This window comes from Chaetodon auriga, chromosome 10 (genome assembly GCF_051107435.1).
Source record: "Chaetodon auriga isolate fChaAug3 chromosome 10, fChaAug3.hap1, whole genome shotgun sequence".
Classification (NCBI taxonomy): Eukaryota; Metazoa; Chordata; class Actinopteri; order Chaetodontiformes; family Chaetodontidae; genus Chaetodon; species Chaetodon auriga.
Window position 1 is genome coordinate 19,092,800 of NC_135083.1, and position 22,201 is coordinate 19,115,000.

Below are 22,201 nucleotides of genomic sequence, written 5' to 3' on the forward strand. Positions count from 1 at the left end.
TAGTGGATTCATAGAAGAAATTACAGTAAATAAAAACAACCTCATGCCGGTTATGAGCAGAGGGGGGGTGATGTTCAGGAATAAAACAACCCTCAGAAATCTAATTGAATTTTCTGTTGGTGTGTTTCCCTTACGATGGCCGCCAGCTGGAGGTCAGGGTGTACCCTTCTTTTTCATTTGTCTCCGCATTGCCCTTTGTATCCAAATCTTGCTGCTGCTGCGACCCAATCTGCCCCCCGGGGCTCATTTAACTCTGATCTAATCTAATCTAATCTGATCTCGCTTTCTCTCGCCCCTCACGCTTTTATTTCCCCTCACCGTTGCCGTGGTCGCGCGGCGCGCTCCCGTCATCGCGTCAGCCTACTGGTGCTGAAGCTGACGAGGATGTTGATGATGATGATGATGGCGGTGATGGAGGAGCAACGCTGAGTTCGCTCTCCCAGTTTTCTCTCCCCTTTTTCCATTCATCCTTTTTGATTCTTGACAAAACGACATCATAGCGATTTGACACACCGCCGATTTGACCTAATACCTTTCTCCACCTCCCTCCCGTCTCCTGAGCAGAGACCGAGATGGGGAATGAAGCGAGCATGGAGGGCGGCGGGCAGCCCGGTGAGCCGGGAGCCGCCGGGATGATGGGGTCGGTGATGCCCGGAGGACCCGCAGCAGGACCGGGGGCAGGACAGCACATGAAGCCGGTCAACGGAGCCGCTGCCGGTGGAGGGATGGGAATCGGAGGCCCCGGGATGGGAATGACGAGGTAGGAGCAACAGTGGTGGAGGTGGTTTCGGGTAAATGGGGCTGGGTGAAGCGCTCTGGCTATACTACATCCCAGTGTGTGTTGTAACACGGAAACGGTTCATGCATGACACCAAACCAGATGTGCTTTGGTTCAGATTTTACGGGGATGGGACTGACAGGGTGTTACAAAGTGTTTCCCCCTCTGAGGAGAACATACGAGCATCCGATGGTGTGTTAAGAGCAGAGGAGTGACATCCCGCGTCGGTCTGTGGAGCTGAAATGAAACCCTGAGAGCTGTCCGCGGTGCTGAAGCGCTCCGAGCTGCAGCGCTCAGCCTCGATGGCTCATCGGAACATGCCTTGATTTCCCAAAATAGGTTTGACATTGCATGTTCAGGTGGCGTAAACCCACCATGCCTCTGTGCTCCGTGTCACGGCTGCGCTGTGATTTCATTCCGCGGTGTCATGTGCTGTAATAGTATTTGCCTCCTCCAGCTCGGGCTTGTGCTTTGGCGTAGTGTGTTGCGTGGGACACGTCCTAAAAAAACACACAACCGAGCCCTCGTTGTTTTCTCGATGAGCATTTCAAAGCTGTGATGTGCTTTATGAAACGTGACCACGGGACGTTGTTTTGTGGTTTGTGTCGGAGCTGTGATGCAGCTGAAGCGCCGAAATACTCCGGCTTGTTTCCGCATGGGCGATGGTGCTGAATGTGTGTGTCCGTGCATGGCTGCGCGGGTGTGTGTTCGTACGCGGAGGGGCTTGCCTGCCTGTGTAGGCGTGTGTTTGATGATGATGATGATGATGGTGGTGTGTGTGTGTGTGTGTGTGTGTGTGTGCGCGCGCGCGCGCGTGCGTGTGTTTGGTACTATCAGCAGCATCAACGTTTCCCGTTCATGACGTCGAGGCGTCTCACAGACCATACCATACCGTGCCAAGCCAAACCCAGCCAATGAAAGCCCCGTGCTATACATGCATTTACACTTGTGTAATAACAGAATCAACAATTTGACATTTTCTACTCAATATATTGGTAATATGAGCTCATTCGTAGTTTAACGTTTACATCCACACAACCATTTTTTAAAAAAAACCCTCAGTGTGCATAATGGATTCAACCCAGCAAAATCCTGATTCTACCCTCAGTTCATCATCTACTGGTTGTAGTCAAAAGCACTATTACCACACGTCATGTGCCACTAAATCAGCATCCCTTATTAATCTTGTGACATCTACATGTATGAAAATTCATGGACTTGTTTTGCTTTTCGGATCAAATACATGTGAAACCCCGTTCTCAGCGCCATAAGACCGTCAGCATTTTTCAAGGACAATTACATGAAATTCCAAGTATCCTTTTCAGAGGCTATTCAACCATACGCGCTGCACTATACCATGCAATAACATAACCCAACACCATGACGTGCTATTGTGTCCTAACATAACTTATCATGAGCTGATGTAACATTTGCACGATAGCTGTGCAGTGGACACACATCCTGCCACATACCCAGTACAGCACCACACCTGCAGCTCCAATCTCAGCTTTAGCGTGGCTCATCTGATGGAGATGCTACAATGCTCAATGCTACAATGCTCTTGTTTGTCAGTTCAGGGATCCCAACTTACTGTACCACCTCATCCATAAAAGCCTCCGGCAGCCAGGCCGCTGTACAGACCTAATCAGGCTGACGTTTTGTGGAAATAATGCTGAGCAGTAATGAGTAAGGTTACAGCTGGCCTACACACACCAGGGTCTGTGTGTGGGGGTTATATTCAGGACACATCCCAGGTTTGATTCATGCCTCTGCAGGAGAGAAGAGCGGAGCAGCACAGGCCTATCTATCATTATGTAACACAGGGACTAAGAGAGCAGATGACAGCTTCAGCTCGCTCCCGATGAACGACAGCCGAGCTGAACATGCTCTGATGCATTATCTTTGCTTTACTCTGATGATAGAGCCCTTTTATTTGCTGCTCTTATAAAAAATGTGTTTTTTTCTGCACACCGGGTCTCAGACCTCTAAATCGCTGCCCACAGCTCAAATTGATTCTGAGTAAAAGGCGAGGGGTTTTTTCAGCATGCACCGCCTCACATTAAGTATTTATAAGGGCGTAATACAAGGCCATGTGAACAGATTGAATCACGTGCAGTGTGTGTTTGCCCCCCCCCCCACACACACTCCCTCCCTCCCTCTCTCTCCTGCACTGCTCTGCCTGACCGCCTGCTCCCATCACTCTCTCTCCAGCTCTCTCACTCCCCGTCTCCTCTGCACATTCGCATGCTTTGCCGCCCTCATCTTCTCTCTCTCTCTCTCTCTCTCTCTCCCCCTTTTCCTTCTCTGTCTCTCTATACCCTTTGCACACTTCCATTCTGTATATAGGAGAGAGGATGTCATTATCTCTTATTCCCTTTCCTTCAGTCTCCCTCTCTTCCTATCCCTATCCTTCTATTGCTTGTGTCTCTCTCTGCCATTTCCACTCATTCATTTTCCATCCCTGCACATTCCCTCACACATTTTTCCTCTCTCCCTCTCTTCCCCTCCTCCTCTATGCTATTTACAATGATAATGTAAAATAGGATGGTAAAGGTATGTCTGTTTTTCTTTGAAGGATGAAGCTGCCATTATTCAGTTTTTTTTCTTATTGTCAACAAAACCTAATAGAAAGACCAAAACCAACAATGTGTTAGTCTGTCTTTCAGTGCCTCCTGATTGTACTTCCATGTCTGTGGCTCTCAGTCCATTGATTTCTACTGAACATATTAATCTTTAAAACGCACCACAAAAAGGCTCAGTAACTCTCTAATGCAGCAGGTCGCTGTAAATGTTGGCAAAAGTTACTCAAACTAAAGTAAAAGATCCATTTTTGCGGGGACTATTTTCCGCGGATGAATACAAATTTAGAACTCTTTAGTCTGTTTCAGTCAGCAAGATGCTGTATGTGAGATGAACTCAGTTATGTTCATGGTAATGAAGGAATGTGTCAACCAGTGCAACAGGGTGGCTCATAGATGTTTTTCATAGTTTTTGGACAGTAGAGCTCATCAGGCTTTGGCTACAGACAATGTTTCAATTCATTGCTGGTTTTGGTCTTTTTATGAAATTTGTTGATGAGAAAAAAGTGTGTGCTCTTTACAATAATAATATGTACGTTGCAATGTGTTTCTTTTTCTTTAAAATGCAGTCATGGTAATGTGTACTTGCAAATACAACAAGTCCTCCAAACAAAACGACAGAATACGTAGTTTGTCCGTGCCCTCTAGAACCACACATAGAAGCATTGTCTGATCTGCAGGCCGACATCGTTTGTGTGTTCCTGTCAGAAGCGTCACCCATCACCGTTGAAGAATAAATACGCTTCATGATATGGCACTGCTGTGATTAAGGTTTGGTTACAGCACAAAAACAGCTTGCCTAGGTTGAAGGAGAGAGCACAGTTTGGATTAAAATAAGTGCTTTGTTCAGGTTTAGGGACCCGCATCGTCATGTTAACAGTAATAAACTGTAGGTTGGAAACAGGAAACAAACAGCGGCCTCTCTTGTTAAAGTCCACCGTTCTGTTGCTCCATTCATCCACCCTGATGTCCTCCCAACGTTGCTCTTTGTTATTCCATAACAGCATCACCGGACCTCCTCCTTTGCCTCTGTCATACAGGGTTTTGTCTCCTGAATGTAATCTTATGTCATTTTGGGGCATTGCTGAAACAACTGATGCTCCTCTTGAGAGAACAGTTTCCATGAATGTACTGTACATTTGCTCCTTCTGTGAAAATCCCTCCCCCACTATCTCTCGCTCTCCCTCCCCACCCCCTTTTCAGCCAATAACCAGCAGCCTATAAATGGCTCTGCCTTTATTATGAGATACAACCTTAGTGCTATATAGGGTATGAGAGTACAAATGAGGAGAGAGAGACTGATACTGAGAGAGTAAGAGGAAGAGAGAGAGAGAGAGAGAGAGAGAGAGAGAGAGAGAGCTGAAAGAGGTGAACAGAAGGAGGAATAGAGGCAGGTGGAAATAGATCAAGTGTAGTTGGCTTTACAATGGGATAAATCCTAAAGGGATACTGGAAGGGGGAAGGGAGTAAGGGAGTGATGGGGCAGCAATAAATCAAAAGCTGTATAAATGCGTTACCTCCGGTCAGGGATCATCCAGGAACAAAGCAATATAAACAAAACACATTATATTACCTGAAAAAAAAGTTAAATCAGATTTTAAACCAGTTTAAATATAATTTATGTCAATTTGATCCTACTTACTGTGAAATAACAAAACAAACTAAACATCAGACTATTAAGTTCTTCAATTATTTGGGATTTCTGGCTATTAGTGGCAGCCACAGACTGTATAAAACATGGACATACTACTCCAAAAGAGGTGGAGTGTGGGTGGAGCTGAAGTGGGCCGAAGGAAGCCTTTACACTGAAAGTGAGCGGCAAGCTGTCACTTAAAGTAACCATGCCCATAAAATATACGGAGCTTTAAGCCTTAACACAATTTAAAGAGTTTAAAGAGCTATTTAAAAATGCAACCCCTGTACAGTTGTCATGAATGGGTAAATTAGCTGTTGACTCCACCACCATTTTTTGTACCAGGCTGTAAACGGGTTTATTTCTGCTGTAAAACTGACTCACTTTTGGAGCCTCAAGTGGCCATTCCAGGACCTGCAGTTTTTGGCACGGCTGTGGAAGCTGGTGCTTGGTGAGGACGGACGTTATCCCTGCATGAAGAAACCTCATCATCGCTTTGAATGAGACCTGGCAGACCTGTGTTGTTTTAACACGGTGCTGGTTGCGGTCTGAACACCAAATCAGGGGTTAGAGTTTGGGGTGGCATCTGACTCTTATGAGGTAGAGTTCTTCTACTGTCACAGACCTGCGATTAAAGGCGGGGTGAGTCATTCCGGAGAAAGATTGTTGATATTGCTATCTCTCCTTCTTCACAATGTGATTACAGTTAGCATGCCAGATTTATCGTCCCTCTCGCTCCCTCCGTCTCCCCTCCCCTCCCCTCTCACTTGTCCAGTGCACGAGCACAAGCGCCACCGCTTGCTTATTGGCTGGAATAGTGTGTGTGTGGCAAGCCATTTTGTTTGTTTCCTATTTACAGAGCCAGGCCTCCATACACAGCGAACACACAGAACGGACAGCCCGTAGACCGTGAGGAGATATTTGCTGTATTTCAAAATCAGCAAATATCAACGATGTTTCTCCGGAATGGTTCAGCCCACCTTTAATGTTTGAGTTTTTATGAATGGCGAACTTGTTTTTCATTAAGCTTTACGATGTCTTTGAGTTGATTAACCCTAATCATTCCCTAACCACAGTTTATTTGTTGTGATTACAATCTTTCTGTCACCGTATTGTAGTTGCATTGTGAAATTATTTGTAGCAAGCAAATATTTAAGACATTTTGGCAGTGGGTATAAAAAATTAAAAAATGACAAGCCCTCCAGCCTAAATGACAAAGCAGGTTGTATGTCATTGTCTTCCAAAAGCCAATGCATACATTACCCACAATGCAAGTAGACCCCCAACAGTCACAGATTTAGGTGTTATGCTAGCAGTTAATAGCATAGCTTAGATATGTTAACCCCAAGCAGAGATGAGCGGTGGTCTGCAGAGGTCTGGCAACCTGACTTTCTTCCAGATTTGTTTCATATCAGCCTCAATCAATGTTGACTCTGAGGGAATTCATCAGACCTCACGCAGGTCCTTTCAAGCCACAATAGGCTTTATAGTTGTAGAACTTCTCACATATACTAGCACTCCACAAGACTTCCCCTTTAAGTTCCACTATTTTCCATTGATAGTTGTGAGCTGTAGTTTCAAAGTCACAAGCTTTGTTGACACATCCACCCACTCCGACCTTCTGCCGTGCTATAACAACATCACACCACTTCTGCCTTTGTTCCTGAGTGACAATAGTCCGTATTAACACAGACACAAGAGGTCCAGAAAATCTAACAATGTTTGATGTCTCTTTTCTGGGTGAGGACATGCAAGAAATTGCATAACACCATAAATGCTGTCTTGTTTGTAATTGTTTTCTTTTAATGCTTTTTGCATACTAATTAATCAAAGCCATGCAAATAATGCACATTCAAATTTGAGAAGAATTTAGAGTAGAGAGGAAAGTGAAAGTTGGAAAAGGCAGATCATAGAGGAAACACACAGGGAGGGCATTTGATGCACACGGAGCTTAATTTTACAGCCAAACACAGAGAGAGAGAGAGAGAGAGAGAGAGAGAGAGAGAGTGATAATGAAGAAGAGTACACAGAGGTATAGCAGTAGGCGATTTGATGAGGCATGAGGGTAAATGTCATGCCCCTTGTTAGCAAAATGACCAAAATACATCCCCCTTGTTAACCTGCCATCCCCCCTCTCCATCCCCTGTTAGCAGAGAGAGTTCAGGGCAGAGGGGTTGTTTAGTTGAATATGTTGGTCTAGTCTGAACTGACTCATTGATCCTTTATCTGACTGAGGTTTGTACAAGTTAGAATCCATGACAGCGACCGTGGCTCTGAAACATCAGCAGCCTGACTGTGCTGTGTGCTGATAAATGCATGGAGCTGTCGGTGGTGTAGAAGGAACAGACAGATGTGAAATTGGACTTTTTTCTCTCATGGAACAAACACATAGAATCTAGTGAGGACACATCTGAGCGCACCAGACCACTGAAAGCTCTGGACGGTGGGTGACGTGCTGTGAGTCAGGCGGTTCGATGCATCTGTTTTCTACACTGTGGCCAGGTCTCAAACTGTGTGATATTATAGCTAAACAGTGCGCTGAAATATGTTTGAAGTCATTTGAGGTGAGAAACAGGCAGTGCAGTAACAGATTTTGATTCATATTTTATAAGCACTGCCTAGTTTGACAGTTTGATCTGAGTTTCTTGAGCCTGCTGTGTTGCACTGGATGGGCTCTTTCTAAAGCAGAGGCTGAGTCATGGTTATGCCACCGGTCCGTCAACTTGCTGTGCTGTATCCATCACGCACCGCATGGCTGGCTCTCCATAGAAAATGAATAGGATCCACCAACTTGACATCAGTCAACAAGAGCAGTGTGTCCGTACTGCTCTTCTGTCAGCTTTGGCTCTGTAATATTCCCCGAACTATATACAATACTATAAATACTCTATATCGTAGCTCATGTGCTCTAGAGTATTGTCAGCCTCATGACCAATCGATTGCTTCAAATGTGTGGATCTGGATCAGTGACACACTGCTGCCTGTAATATTCCCATAATATTTCCATGATCATCATAGGGTGCAGCCCTCCCCCCATTTAAAACAAATCACCGATTGTCTATAAGGGATGAAAAAATACGAAAAAATGAGAGAAACCAAGGACTGTGGTAAGAATGTGATGTGAATAATCAAGAAGAGAGGGGTGGAGAGCCTGAATATCCAGATGGTTAAACAAAATGCAGAAAGGAGAGAGAGAGAGAAAGAGAGAGAGAGAGAGAGAGAGAGAGAGAGAGAGAGAGAGTGAGTGAGTGAGGGAGCCTTCGATCTACAGCACACATGGGCAGGCCCATCGCTCGCTGTGACATCATGTGTTCACATCTGACTCAGCTCACGCTCATGTTTGCAGGCGTATTTGGCACGTATAGGCCATATACATTTGTGTGTGTGTGTAATTTGTGTAAATATGTGTATATGAGTGTATGTGTGTGTGTTGTGCATGACTACTTCACTGTTTTGTGTTTGAGATCAGTCGCTGTGAAGAGCTGCTCGATGACTTGCGACCTTCGGCAGTCGGCATTGCAATTTATTCCCTATACACACGTATCAAGCTGTGTGTAAGTAAGACAGCAGGAGAGAGAAAGAGACTATTTGTGTAGGAGGGTGTGAATATGTGAGTGAGCTGCAGGGAGAGAAAGAGTGTGTGAACAGTGAGTTTGTTGTATTTTATCTTTCTCGGACATGCTGCACACCAACACCAACAGAGAGTAATTTTCACTTTGCAGAGAGGCATGCATGCAGGATGTGTGTGTGTGTGTGTGTGTGTGTGTGTGTGTGTGTGTGTGTGTGTGTGTTTAAGTGTTTCTTCACCTCTGGCACAAAGCGACAGCCTGTCACTGCTGTATACAGTGTGAATGTACTGGCCAAGTGACTTTGTTATCGAGGCTTTTTGCTGACAGTCCTGCGCAGAGCAACGTGATTTTTCCTTTTCTCACATCAGCAGAGGAACAAACGCTGATGTTTGTGATGTGCTGAGCGGGCTGATTATGGGCCGGCTGGCTTAGCCTTTTGCTGTTGATATCAATAGTGAGGTTTGAAAATTATTGGGTGTGATGTTGAATAAATGTAGGCCAACATTTCAGTTTGAACAGATGCATTGTCGGTGACATATGGTTTGTACTGTAGGTGTACATGTTTAGCTGAGTTGGTCTGTTTGAACATTCAAGCTTGGCTTCTTTCCCCACAGACAGCCTGAAGGCTGGGCCAGGACTGAACAGGTTCTAAAGGCACAATACCAGCACAATTCATCAGCACAGGGCTGAAACCTGCTGTCACTGTCAAGTTGATCAACGGCTATTTTAATACGACAAATAATAGACAACGGCAACATTATAAATAGAAAAGATATGTTGATGCATTTTGTGACCATTTGATCACTGACGAACTCTGCAACTAGTTGACAGACACTTATTGCTTCATAAAGCCGCCATGGCTAACACGCTAGCAAACAGTTGCCTTGGACTTATACATCCAGCGTTATCATCTCAGTGGAGCTGTGTTTGTGTCCGCCTGGTGAATGTAAGTCCAATATTTGCCCACCTTTTGGCTCTGTTATGGTCTCCACCGACTCCTGGAAAAAAAAACAAACATTCATTAGCGAGTTGCTAACTTTGTTTGCCAGTCGTTTGGTGCAGAACAGGCAACATACAATAGGCTCATCACAAATTATTCACTCAAAGCTACTGGATGTCTGTATTTGAGATGCCATTAGATTTTACACTCCATGAGTATTAACTGTGAGGGCAGCAGTGTTTCCAGCTATGATCACTTCTCAAACACTTAAAGTGTTTCACTGTGTTTCAATCGTTAATGTGAACCTTATGTGGTCAAAATAAGGTGGGTTGGGCATTTAAAGGGGAAAACATGGTATCCAAGTTTTGGGAGAGTTGATTGAGCACAAGTCAGCCCACAGAGTGACTCTAAAGATGACATGAAAGACATGAAACCCACCAAAACTGGAGTTACAGTGTTATCTCATGACAACAACAAAATGCAAATTCGACCTGAATATGTGTATATTTCAGTCCAAATTTCTGAGCCTCTTGACCTTTCTGACAGCCTGAGCAAAAACAGAATTTGAATATACTGCTCACTTCCTCTTGGGGAAATATCTGCATACTTGCAGTAAACAGTTGGATCACACTGGTGGCTACAGTTTGTACCTAAAGTAGCTTCTTATTTCACCCTAGAGCTCTCTGTTGCACTCACAAGACAGTCTTTGCCTTTTATCCAGACGCACTTAATGACCAATTGGTTTGAGACACGCAGTCCATCACAGTGATCAACTCCCCAACCGTTCTTTGGAAGGTAAAGTTACATTATTAATATACATCATTCACATATAATATATAATATGTCTAAGTTATGTTATTGTTTTGAGAGGGACCATTTTGAAAGATGAACAGAATGTATTCAAGGACACTTCAACATCTGACTTTTGGCTGATTTAAGGCATCACAATTATGAAATTAGCATTTGGCTATCTGAAATCCCAGATGTCAAGGAGTACTTGAATGCATCAAGAGATTTCAGATTAGCCCCCTAAAGCTAAGTTGAACTGAGAGTTGATCCAAAGACAAGTGAAAATGTACTGAATACATGTTGTGTGTGGATGGAAATGCACACAGGCTCACTCTCGCTCACTGATCTCATCACTGTAAAGTCTTTGTCTCTGTTGTCAGGAATTTCAAACCCTATAGTTGGAAAATGTTGTCCTGGGCTGAGATTGTAGGTCAACTCTGTGACTCTTAACCAGAAAGGCAGTGAGCAGATTCTAAGTCACCATCTTTAATCACCTGAAGGTTCACTGACCTCATCCTCAGAATGACCTCCAAAAGTTCATGTGGACGTGTTAGAGAGCGATTGTGAGCGAAAACAGAAGAGAAAGTGTTTCTGTCTGTGGGCGTGTGAGCTTGAAAAGTGAGATTTTTACGAATTGTGTGTTTGTGCGAGAGAGTGGGCGAGAGACAGACAGAGGCTCTCTATATATTTACACGCCCTGTTATCAGGAGGCCGTGTTTGCGGGAGCCTCCAAATACTAAATGTGTTTGGGTGGCTGCATCAGGAGATAAGATAGCAATAAGCGCAATATCACAGCCCAAGACAGTATTAGTTTTCAGCAAATAGATGCTGTCGCTGGAGCTTATGAGTGAAAGCCAGAAATAGATTGAACAGAAACGATACGGCTATCTGAGCAGGACGAGGGGTGAAATCTGTGGAATCACAGGGAAGACGCTGGTGGATAATGGATTAACTGTCGGCTTCTTTAAAAAGCAGTTCGAAAACAGACAGAAACAAAACCGCAGGCGTAGCGTGAATGTGTAGGAATCTGTCCTGGTATACGTACAGCGGTGCAGGATCTATTCCGCTGAAGAGTTTCCTGGGTTTCCTTGGTTCAGAACTGCTCGATCGCAATATTTTAGCCATGACTTCGCTGCAAGGTTGCAGCATGCATAGTTTTGCTTTTTTAGCTCATGTCACAGATGGCTTGGAACTTGCCACGCCCTTTAAATCTCTGCGAATGAGGGATCGAAAATCCAGATTACGGAGGCTTCCTGGTTTTGGCCGTCAGTCTCAGAGTGCTGCGTCCTCTTCCAGGGCTCAGCGGGGATTTGTAACAGACACCAGTCTAGTCGGCCCTGACCTCATGTAGTGAGCAAAGTGCAGCTTTGCCTGAAGCACCTCAGCCAGCACTGCAGGTTTCCACAGTGATGCCTTGGTGGGGTATTCAGACCTTAAACAGTGTTTGGCGTGTGTCTACCACAGGGTCAATCGGTGCTTTCAAGGACTTGGACATGGTTAATCTCAACTACACAACCAAGCAGATCTCATGAAACATTACTCTTTAATGTAAGGAAATAGTTTGCAGTTCCTGTTTTTCCCTTCAGGGCCTCTTAGTGCCAGTACATCTGCCTTTTTTACACAACAGAGAAAATCTCTGCTATCCAGAGCTTACTGATTAGCCCTTCAAGGCCAGAAAAGGGCTATTCAAAGCTTAATCATCATTCATGTTCCTTAATAACCCCTCAAACCATATAATTAAGATCCTATCTCACCATCAGAGACCATTTGTTTGCTGAGCTATTGGCTGAAATAGACATATATTGCTTTTGATGTGTCTGAAGTTACAGTCAGGCTTTTGAGATCATGAGCTTTGATCAGCTACGTCTTTTCCTGATCTTATAAAAGCATTAACCTATTTTACATTTTGAAATGAACAAGCCCAAACAGGAAAACATTGTAATAAACCTCCTCCCAATAAGCACTGATTGAATATTTTTTGATATCTTGGAATGTGAAAATATCTCCAGCTACACACTGAAAGCCATTCAAAGGTTACAGACTATGTCTTAAGATCTCTTTTTAACCAAACTTTACCCTCATTCATACTCAATCATATCCGGATTGCGTCCATATTAAACGCTGCGCAGTTTGGTCCGATTCAAGAAAAGCTGCAGTATGAATACTGGAGCTGTTTGTTGAACTGCTGCTGTGATTTCTGGTCAATTCAGGTGGGAAATGATCAGCGAAAATCAAAAATTGTCTCTCTCATTCCAGCAGTTAGAGGGTATAAGTAATGAAACAGCAACTAGATGTTTGAGAACTATCAGAAATGTTTTTCACTGTATGCCTATTTGGTTGTAGTGGGACTAGAAAGAGTCGAAACACAGACTCAGTGCATATAGGGACACTTTTTGGAGGCAGTAATCGTAAAACTCGTGCTGACAAAGAGAATGAAATTTATTTTAATTCCACAGAGACAGTGGAGGTTTTTTTGGAAGGGGGCTCAGAATGACAGTTTAAGTCTAGTTTTACATGAATTTTCACTCTCCTCTGAGGAATTTCACGACTTCTATTCACGTGTGGGCCGTTTAAATATCATGTGATCTAACTGTGGGTCAAGATGTCGTCTCACCCTGCCAAGGAATCCTTTCTGGGTGAAGATCTGGCATTCACAAATTGATTGGCTCTGAGGCGAACTGTGACCCAACGCACTGCGAACATCTGCGGGGTCAACAAGCCAACTGCACAGCTCCTCTGTCTCTGCCAGAAAGCAACACGACGGGACAATTAATAAGCCAGCTCTGGTCAGAATACACGCTCAGACACTGAGACAGAGGCTGACATACAACAGCCTGCCCTGACATGTACCTGGATAGAGGTGATCACTCTCCCTTTGGCTTGTGGAACACTGCAGGCTTGGATTGAAGAGGCTTCATCCACGTGAACCTGGACTTTGTCAATATAAGTGGCTGATAATGACTTTTTGATGATTATTTACTCGTAATATATGTCTCATAAGTATTATACAGCATTTCAGTTATTCCTCCAGTGTTGTCCACTACCAGTGATCCTTCCTTCCTGGCATTAAGAGTTTTTTGGACACTTTTCATAGCTTGTCAGTTCTAAATTTAAAAGCAAAATTTGTTTAATTAGTTTTGGTCTCAGTTAAGGTTTGTGTCTAAACGGTGGTTCAAAGGCCTTTTGGCATGACAGAAATAAAAATCCAGCACAAACACTGAATCCTTTTATATTTTTGGCAGGAAAAATGTACATTTAATGAAACTGGCATAAAATATCATTTCTAACTTCAAAAAGCCATGTTGATTGATCCCTGGGGCGTTTAATTCAGTTAGAAACTCCAGAATGTGTGATTGTAGTTTAGCTGATATTACATAAGTCAAATGAGTAAAGCTGTTTAGTCTGTCATTCATTCGTGATTAGCAGCCATTATGAGGCAAGGCAGCATCTTCAGGCGACTGAACAAACGCTGGACAAGAGGCTAAAATTGTTTTTTAATGCTATGCATACAGCCGCTATCACCACAAGCACTAACTGATCAGTCAAACTGCAACTTAAACTCACCAAGTCAACGCCTTTTTCTCTTTCTTCCAGCTTCTTTTCAGCGGTGCATTGCAGGCCCGCCCTCTGGACGCCTCTGTTCACACATTGCTCAAGAATGAAAACATTTTATTCACAGGCTGACGTTGCTGTGCTTGCTTCAAGTTGTCACACAGCTTAGAGACAGTTAATAGTGGCACACCTTGAGTTCTGCTAACACTGAGTTAGTGAAATGTATATGTCCACACTGTGATGAAGCCTGTGGGTGAATGGCAGCTGCAGCGCGCTGTCTGCTTCGTTCAGTTGGGGATACGTTTCCCCTGACTTTCATTTGTTTGTCAGAGAATATTATGCTGTGCTCTGCCATTTTCCTCCTGCTGCACTAGTGAAGGTCACGCCGTGTTTTCTCATTATGTTGTTGCCACCTGACAGTATGTTACCTGTATTGATGCTGTGGCTGAAAATGATGTGTGTGCATGTTCTCTCTCTCTCTCGGTGTGTGTGTTTGTTAAAGCCAAGAAGTACAGACACAGCACCACCTGGAACAAACTACAGTAGCATGCTGACTGTCTGTGTGAGTGTGTGTGTGTGTGTGTGTGTGTGTGTGTGTGTGCATCAGCTCACATTAGCCTTTTCCTCCTGAAGCCCATTGATGAATAGGTGCTTTTCCATAGTCAATAAGTTTCAACCTTTCCTATTTGTTTGTTACAGAGCATTAAATTGATTTACTGTTCTCTTCTTTATCCTTCACCTCTGTTTATTCAAAGATGGTGGATGGAAAAAAGGTTGATTTTCTTGCTGGAAGCCCAAACAGACACTACAAAACTCTGGACTCTACAGACTCTTAAAACGGTTTTATGGTAAACACAAACCCATGATTGTAAAGCACTGATTTTTGATTTTACGTGAGAAAAACATGCAGAGTTTAGTAAAGTTTAACTAAGATTTAATCTCTGAATCCATTTTACAATCTGCAGTTAATGTAACACTTAGTGTTTGTTCACGGACGGAGCCGAGTGGAGCGACCGCTGCCTCCGGATGCCACACTTTAATTTTACGCGCAGTTCTGCTCCTGCAGTCATTTGGATTTAGTGCAGGGTTTGGCACAGCGAAAGACATTCAAATGGGATGTTTTTGTTATCAGCATGAAATTAGGAAAAAAATGGGATTTTTGAATTTAGGTCACTTTGGTTGATGTGTTCAAAGGGTTGTGAGCAGTTTTGCAGCAGCTTCAAAAGGAGCTGCAGCTTCCGTTCCTGTTATCGTGCCGGCTTGTCTGATTTTATACATGAATACTGTAACGAGACAATCCTGTTCCAGCACTGGTAAACCAAAACTCTCCCCTTTTTAGAAACATTTTCAACACGTCACACCAATTTAAAGACACAGCGTGCAGTCAACAGTTGATTTAGACATTTTTTTTAAACCTGCTTGGCAATATTTACTTTGATGCACAGTAAAGTAAACAGAGCTAAAAATACAGAGAGAACTGGAGGAAGAGGGAGAATCGAAAAATCAGAAGCAAGATGAGAAAGGAGGATTTCACAGAGACATGTCAGATGGGAGTCGGTCCAATGCAAAGTTTATGGTCTGTCACTAAAAGACAAAGAGGTTTCAGTCTCTGCGAGGCAGGACAGCAGGTCTGTATTTCTCCTCCAGAATGCAGCTCGTACCTGTTAGAAATATTTCACAGCTTCAAGGAGGTGTGAAATAACTCATTTAATGCTCCATCACTGTCAACTTCTGAGTAACTTACAAAAGAGTCCCTGAAACAAAACCTGTTTTCAGAAGTCCTCAAACCAAGCACTGTGCATTTAGGACATTATTTAATTGGCTGCGCCTGATCTGAGAGCAGATTACAGTCATCAGAGGTCAATGGCGTTAGGCCGTTATTAACAGAGCAGTGAACGGCGTCCAGGGAACCAGAAGGAAAAGTCTCATTCATTTTGTACATGAACAATGTACAGAGCATTTTCAAGGCTTGAAAGGACTTGAGACTCTCCTGATTGAATCGTGCTAAAACAATGGAGAAAAAATGACGCTATGTTGAGGACATGCTGCTTGTATGTGAAAGGGGTCAGTTGCTCTGATTAACCCACAGACCTCATCTCTACAGAGCGTTTTAATGTCTTTCAGCTCACACAGTATTTTTGGGGTTGGTTCTCTCAGAGCTCTTAGCATCGCTTCCAGCTGTTTTCAGCCACTCTCCGCTACCTGCTCTGCAGCAAACACATGCGCTGCTGGAGACGTTGGACTTACACTAGCAGGTGGCCAGAGATGCAACACTGAAGATACAAACACACTGGATGAGTTGACCGATGTCGACAGATCCTGTTCATTTTCTATGGAGAGCAGGAGATGTGGCCCTGCGGTGCATGAAAGCGAGGTGACAGACCAGGAGTGTTATCATGACTCATCCACGCTCACGAAAAATCGAATCAAAACTGTTAAACTAGGCAGTGCTGACAAAACATTGAATGATTCAAGATTCTTTGAACGCATTGCTAATGTCTCGCCTAAAACCTTTTCAGAAACGTCTTTCAGTGCTCTGTTCAGCTGAAGTTTGTCACTCAGGCTGCTGTGTTGAAAAATGGACAAGTCAACGCCAAACACTGCCCAGCTCGCAGTACGTCACCCTCCAGCCGGAGCTTTCAGTGGTTTGGTGGGTTCACATGTGCCCTCACCAGGTTATGTGTCTGTACCATAAATGGATGCCATTATTTCTTGTTTGCCACAGTTTAAAAGGTAATGATATGCAATTGTTGGATTTACAACTTGTCTCCACTGATCCCAAGTGGCCAAAAAGAAAAAAGAAAAAAAGAAAAAAAGTAATTCAATAATGATATTCTGAACTCGCCATATATATTTTTATGTGAAATCTAGTTGGCCAGATTTTCACTGTAGTACAAAAATGTAAAAAACACAGTAAAAAAAAACAACCTGATGAAAAGAATCAATGATTTTAATTCTTAAATTAGTTTTTTGCTATTAGTCCACAAAGTTTAATGTAGTTCCCTAACTCCTTGGGTCAAAAAGGATTTTAAGTGAAAGAAAACATGGTCTTAAAGAAGATGTGAAAAGAAACAGCTTCTTATTGAAGGCTGTGAATCAAAAACAAAAGAATAGCAAGTGACAAATGTGAGACGTGTTTCTGCTGTGAAGTGAGCAGCTGTCTGCGAGCCCTGCAGCTCTACTGCACTTTTAGTACAACACTTCCATGTTTCTGAAGGCCTTGCTGAGCAGTCTGCCTGCTCGTCTCTGATTGTGTTTGACAGTCCTGTATGACAGTTAATGAGCAGAATAAAGGGAGGAGTGAGTGAGAGAGAGAGAGAGAGAGAGAGAGAGAGAGAGGGAGAGAGGGGGAGGTAAATCCAGCAGGACATATTGTGGCTCAGCAGTTCTGTTGGGTTGTGGCTCTGCCAAGGACAGGCTGTGTATCCTCGCCATCACACAGCAACCTCATAACTCCGGTCTCGCCCTTATTGATTTTATTCTCCCCATATTGAGAAGAGTCCTCTGTGTGCTCGCTGAGTTTCTTGACCTTCAGGCCTCTGCAGCCCGATTAGAAAACCCAGGATCTCGTTTCAGACATGGCTGATGCATTAAACTCAACACACGATCAATGTTTCACCAGCCTTTAACCAATGAGTTTGATTACAAGTGAAATTAGCTCAGTGCTAATTTGTGCTTTGCCAGCTGTGAGCCTCTTGGCTAGTAATGTGATGAAATCAAATCAGCAGTAAATACTTCACGACTGCAACCTAAAGCCTAATGGCACCATTTTCACCCTGGCACCAATTTCTCCCATCTGTTTCTGTACAGCAATTTTTTATTTATTTATTTATTTTTTTTTACTAATTCAATCTACCAGCCTGTTAGGACAGTACTGCAGCCATCCATCCAGGCTACAAACCCAGAAAAACACTTTATTGGAATCACTCAGAAAGAAAATGCTCAAATAACAGCAGCCATGCTGAAAATGACCTGCGTTACTAATTTTACTGCTAACATCCAGTTAGGAAGGCACATGGCACTAATGTTACATAATTAAATGAAGGAATAAGCCCATTTATAAGACATCCTGCCTTGAAAAAAATGAGTCTAAATTGAAAATTGTTGTTGTCTGCTCTGCATCTTATCAAGAAGGAAGAAGATATGCTCAGAAACTCATCTGCAATTCACCTTCACTGGCACTGTTTTTTTTTTTTGGTGCAGCAATTCTGTCGAAAAATAAAAACTTAAAGGGAGGAGGTCAGGGCAGGTTGCTGGGTACACAAGTCTGATGCTTGAAGTCATTGCCTTTTTCTAATCTTAACTAAGTCCCCGTCCAGGTCGGGCGATGACACCTGAGCCGGTTCCATTTGTTGATGAAGACTGAGAATGAGATGGGGTTGAAAGCTCCGAAAAAGATAAATGCACCTGAAACTGGGATTATTGTTATGTAGAAGTATATCAAGGTGAACCAGGCTAATATGTCGACAAAAAATAATCTGGCTGGCAGTTCGATTCCTTTGCTTGCAAGCATTAAAGGGGCCCTGTGGAGGTCTTGGAAAACAAACAAAATCATGTTTACATTCCGGGTTTCCTCCCAAAACGCACTGAGGCCTAAAAAACATGTTAAAATCATTTCTTTTGTCATAAAACATTGCATAGCCACTATTTAAAATTAAAATGTATGGGGTGCATATTGAAAAAAACGCTGCTCCAAAACAACGACGAGTGGTCAAAAAAAATCCTCAGGATACCTTTAAGTGAGATCTGGTTCAAGTAAATGAGCATGAAAGTTCAATCTTACAAAACAATCATAACCAAAGATTCACTTTTATGGAACTTTCAACTGCATCTCATGTGAGGACCAAACTTTGATAAAAATCAAGAGTGAGAGCTCCCAAAGAAGGAAGGAGGTGGAACTGTAGCTCAATTGAAAACTGTATTTCACATCAAAATGTTAAAGACGAACCAGAGAGAAATGTCTGTAAATATTAAACACTCTGCCAGTGTTCATGAGCTCACACTCAGTGGACTTAATTTAACACTTTCAGATGTGCCCCAAGCCACATCAGCTCCATGAGAGAACAAGCACCGCTGAAAAATCATCACATAGCACTGACGACTTGACTTGAACAGCCTGTTTCATATTCTAAGGTCTCCACTCGACTTGTCGTTCGTGCATTGTGCTGCGTCAGTATTTAGTCGTCATGTTACTGCATCAGTTTCCAACATGTCACAGTTGCACACTTCTTGTTCTGGTTGGTTCAGATTCACAGCGAGTTGCAGATGCAGTAAACAGAAAAACCCTTCCATAGTAAAGATGCGTGATTAGGAACGGCGCAATAGAGATAATGATGATGATTGTGGAGAAATCATTTTGCTAACAGCTTTTTTTTTGCTGCTTTTGCAGCAATCTGTGTCAGGAAATAGAAAGTGTTGAGTGAGGTAGTCTCTATTTATATCCCTCTGTCCTATTTACTGCCCATTCTGAGTCTGAGCAGCACAAATTAATCCTTTTATTACACACGCAGCATGAAATAGCCTGCTGCTGCTAGTGGAGGGAAGATGGCTGGTTGGGAAGAAATGGTATTTAAAAGTGAGGAGGAAGAGACAATGAGACAGAGATAGACGTTTGGCAGATGTAAAGCCAAACAAAATGGATTTTCAAAAAGTATACCTTACAAAGTATCGCCAGAAACACCGAAGGGCTACACGATGCTAATCTGAGAGCAGTGAAAGGGTGATAGAGGGTTGGGTTGCCATAGAAACAGCCAACTTACCGAGCATCCAAATTACTACATGGAAAACGACCTCCAGAGTTAATCTAAATTAAATTACACAAACCATGATTGATTATTACATAATTAATTAGTAGAAAAGACATCAAATTCGTCGTAATAACTCTCAGCATCACCTGTTGGACTTGCTTCAACAGCTTGAACATTTTTAATTTCCTGTCTCAAAGAAGCAGTTATGTCAGGGCTTCAGTCCAGACGGACGGACTTTTAATAAAGTCGAACATAGTTCAACCTTACTTGCTGTTCTGATGTCAGACTGCTGGCTATTAATTTTTTAGCCACGATAGCATTGTGGCTCTCTAAATAGCAACGTCCAGACCGACATATATCAATAACTATTGGATGCATTTAACATGTAAAAGACCAAATACCTCTAAAGCTAATGGATAATGAATGAATAATCTTACCATCAGCCTCAGCTGTACTTTGGGTTACTACAGCTGTAAACTTAGATGGTGAACATGGTAAAAGTTATACCTGCTGAATTGTCATGTTAGCCTGCTGGTGGTAGCATCTAGCTTAAAGCAGTGCGGTGCCTTCATAAAGCTTCACAGACAGACACAGTCATGTTGTCACCGTGTTATTTTTGAGCATAAGAGCACAGGATGGGTCTAGTCCTCTGAATTCCCAGGTGAAAAAATATTATACTTAAATTATACTTCTTGAAGAATGCACAAAGTACACTTTGTGCTAGTTTTGTCGCTTTCAAGTATACTTCAGTGTACACTTGAGTAATACTTGTGTATACTTGAAGTGTAGTAGTAAAGTGGGACAGATTTTTACAAAATCTGAGTATACTTACATACACTAGTAAAAATCAGGATTCATGATTCATGATTCAACACACACTAGTACAACTTGTATCACCGATGTGCTGTAAATATACTTACTTAAATTAAGTGAAATTTAAGTAAACTTCAATTAGGCATGTTAAAAGTGTATTAGAAAGGACTTGAAAATAAGTAGAATGTTCATAACTGCTCTTCATTACTGCTAAGAGTATTTTATACTTTTGTAATTATTTGTAATTAGTATATTCATTTTTAATTAATTTAAGCAAAACTTAATGACATCTATTTAGAATTACAGTTTTTACAGGTATATGTCAAACAGACTTAAAGTAAGTTTACTACCTTTTGACCTGCGTTAGTTTGTACGAATCATGTCTCCTTTTTATTAGCCTTTGAAACCAATGCTTCCACCAGCAAAGAGGAACTATTTTTCATTTATTTATGACCTGGTTTGCAAAATCACATTAAAATGGTAATTACTAGACTTTAGGTAAAATCCACCAATATTGTCTTGTGACCTTTCGTGATTTGAAATAGCTGCAGAGATGATAACTGATGTCAAGCTGAAACTGTCATTTCAAATTACTTTCCAAATGTTGGCCTCTCTAATCACACTCAAGTGGATCAAATCACCAAAGTAAAGTAATTTTATTTGTATTCATCAGCATGTTGTTTTTAATTTTTAATTTTTTTGCTTTATTTTTTCTCTCATGGTTTTGAACTTTTCTGTCTTTGTTCAGTTTTGAAGAGTGTGTGCAGCTGTGAAGTTTTTAGAGGACATCTGTGAATGTATATCTTACTCAAAGTTTTACATTTCTCCCAAAGTTTTGTTTTAGGAACACTAATATCAAGGTCGTTAAAGCTTGTTTTAATGTTAATAAAGCTTAAGTTTTAATTGATGTGGTGCTTTTACCCTTGTATGTGTATGTCTGTAGATAAAATGGAGCTCTGAACAGCTGATCTGAGCACACTTTGACTTCAGTCAGTCTCACGTAATTTCAGTGAAACCTTCACTGTTCTTCTGCTCAGGTGCATCTCTGACTTTGCGAGGTGAAAATATGCTGTTCCTGCTTTTTGCTCGCTTAGCCGCAACACAATACTGCCCTTGTTTTTGTTGATCCCCTTGTGGGCCTGTTGGTTGACTTAATGAGAGTAATTATGGAATGGCACTTATTAAGGCTAAACAAGCCGCTCTGTAAACAAATATCACAGAGGGAGAGAGAGTAGAGGAGACACTGGGAAAACGAGAGCGAGGGCACAAACTGTAATATGTAAACTGTCCAATGTTATTTAGATTTTCAAGAAAAGATGCTGTCTTTTGATTGGTTCATTTCGGTTGCAGGAACTCCTGTGATATTTGATCATATACCAGGCGATGGCTACTTTGTGTATTGTTTTATTAAATACATGCTCCAACAGTGAGCAAGACAGTGTGCAGGCTTTATTGTTTTATTTTGTTTATTTTCCCCTGACCACAACTGCTAATACATAAGAATATATCTTTCTAAGTTCTACTCCTGTTTCCTTGACTAAATTGTTCAGTTATCTCTTATTATTTGCCAAGGATAGGTATTTTTGGATGATTTGTCTTGAACTCAGCAGCATATTCATAAATGTGTCCAGTCAAATGTGATGTACAGCCAGCAGAGCAATATCATAACAGGAAACGTGTGTTTGGGTTTAATTCAGTAAAAAAATTTGGATTTTCAATAGAGTGTGCTTGAGCTCTAATCCTCCTCCTCCTGGTGAGGAGGCGTGTGTGGAGGCCAGCAGTCCTTTACAGCTTCACTCAA

The 22,201-nt window shown here is 42.4% G+C and overlaps 1 protein-coding gene across 4 annotated transcripts in view; it reads left to right on the plus strand.

Annotated features, from left to right (window-relative positions):
- Window positions 1-336: 336 nt before the first annotated feature.
- Window positions 337-22,201, plus strand: part of bsna (bassoon presynaptic cytomatrix protein a) — a 148,577-nt gene continuing 126,712 nt past the window's right edge. For all 4 annotated transcript variants that reach the window (XM_076741304.1, XM_076741305.1, XM_076741307.1 and 1 more), the window contains exon 1: window positions 337-760. In XM_076741304.1, the coding sequence (XP_076597419.1) occupies window positions 573-760 (188 nt within the window). In that variant the 5' untranslated portion in view covers window positions 337-572. The remainder of the gene's footprint in view (window positions 761-22,201) is intronic.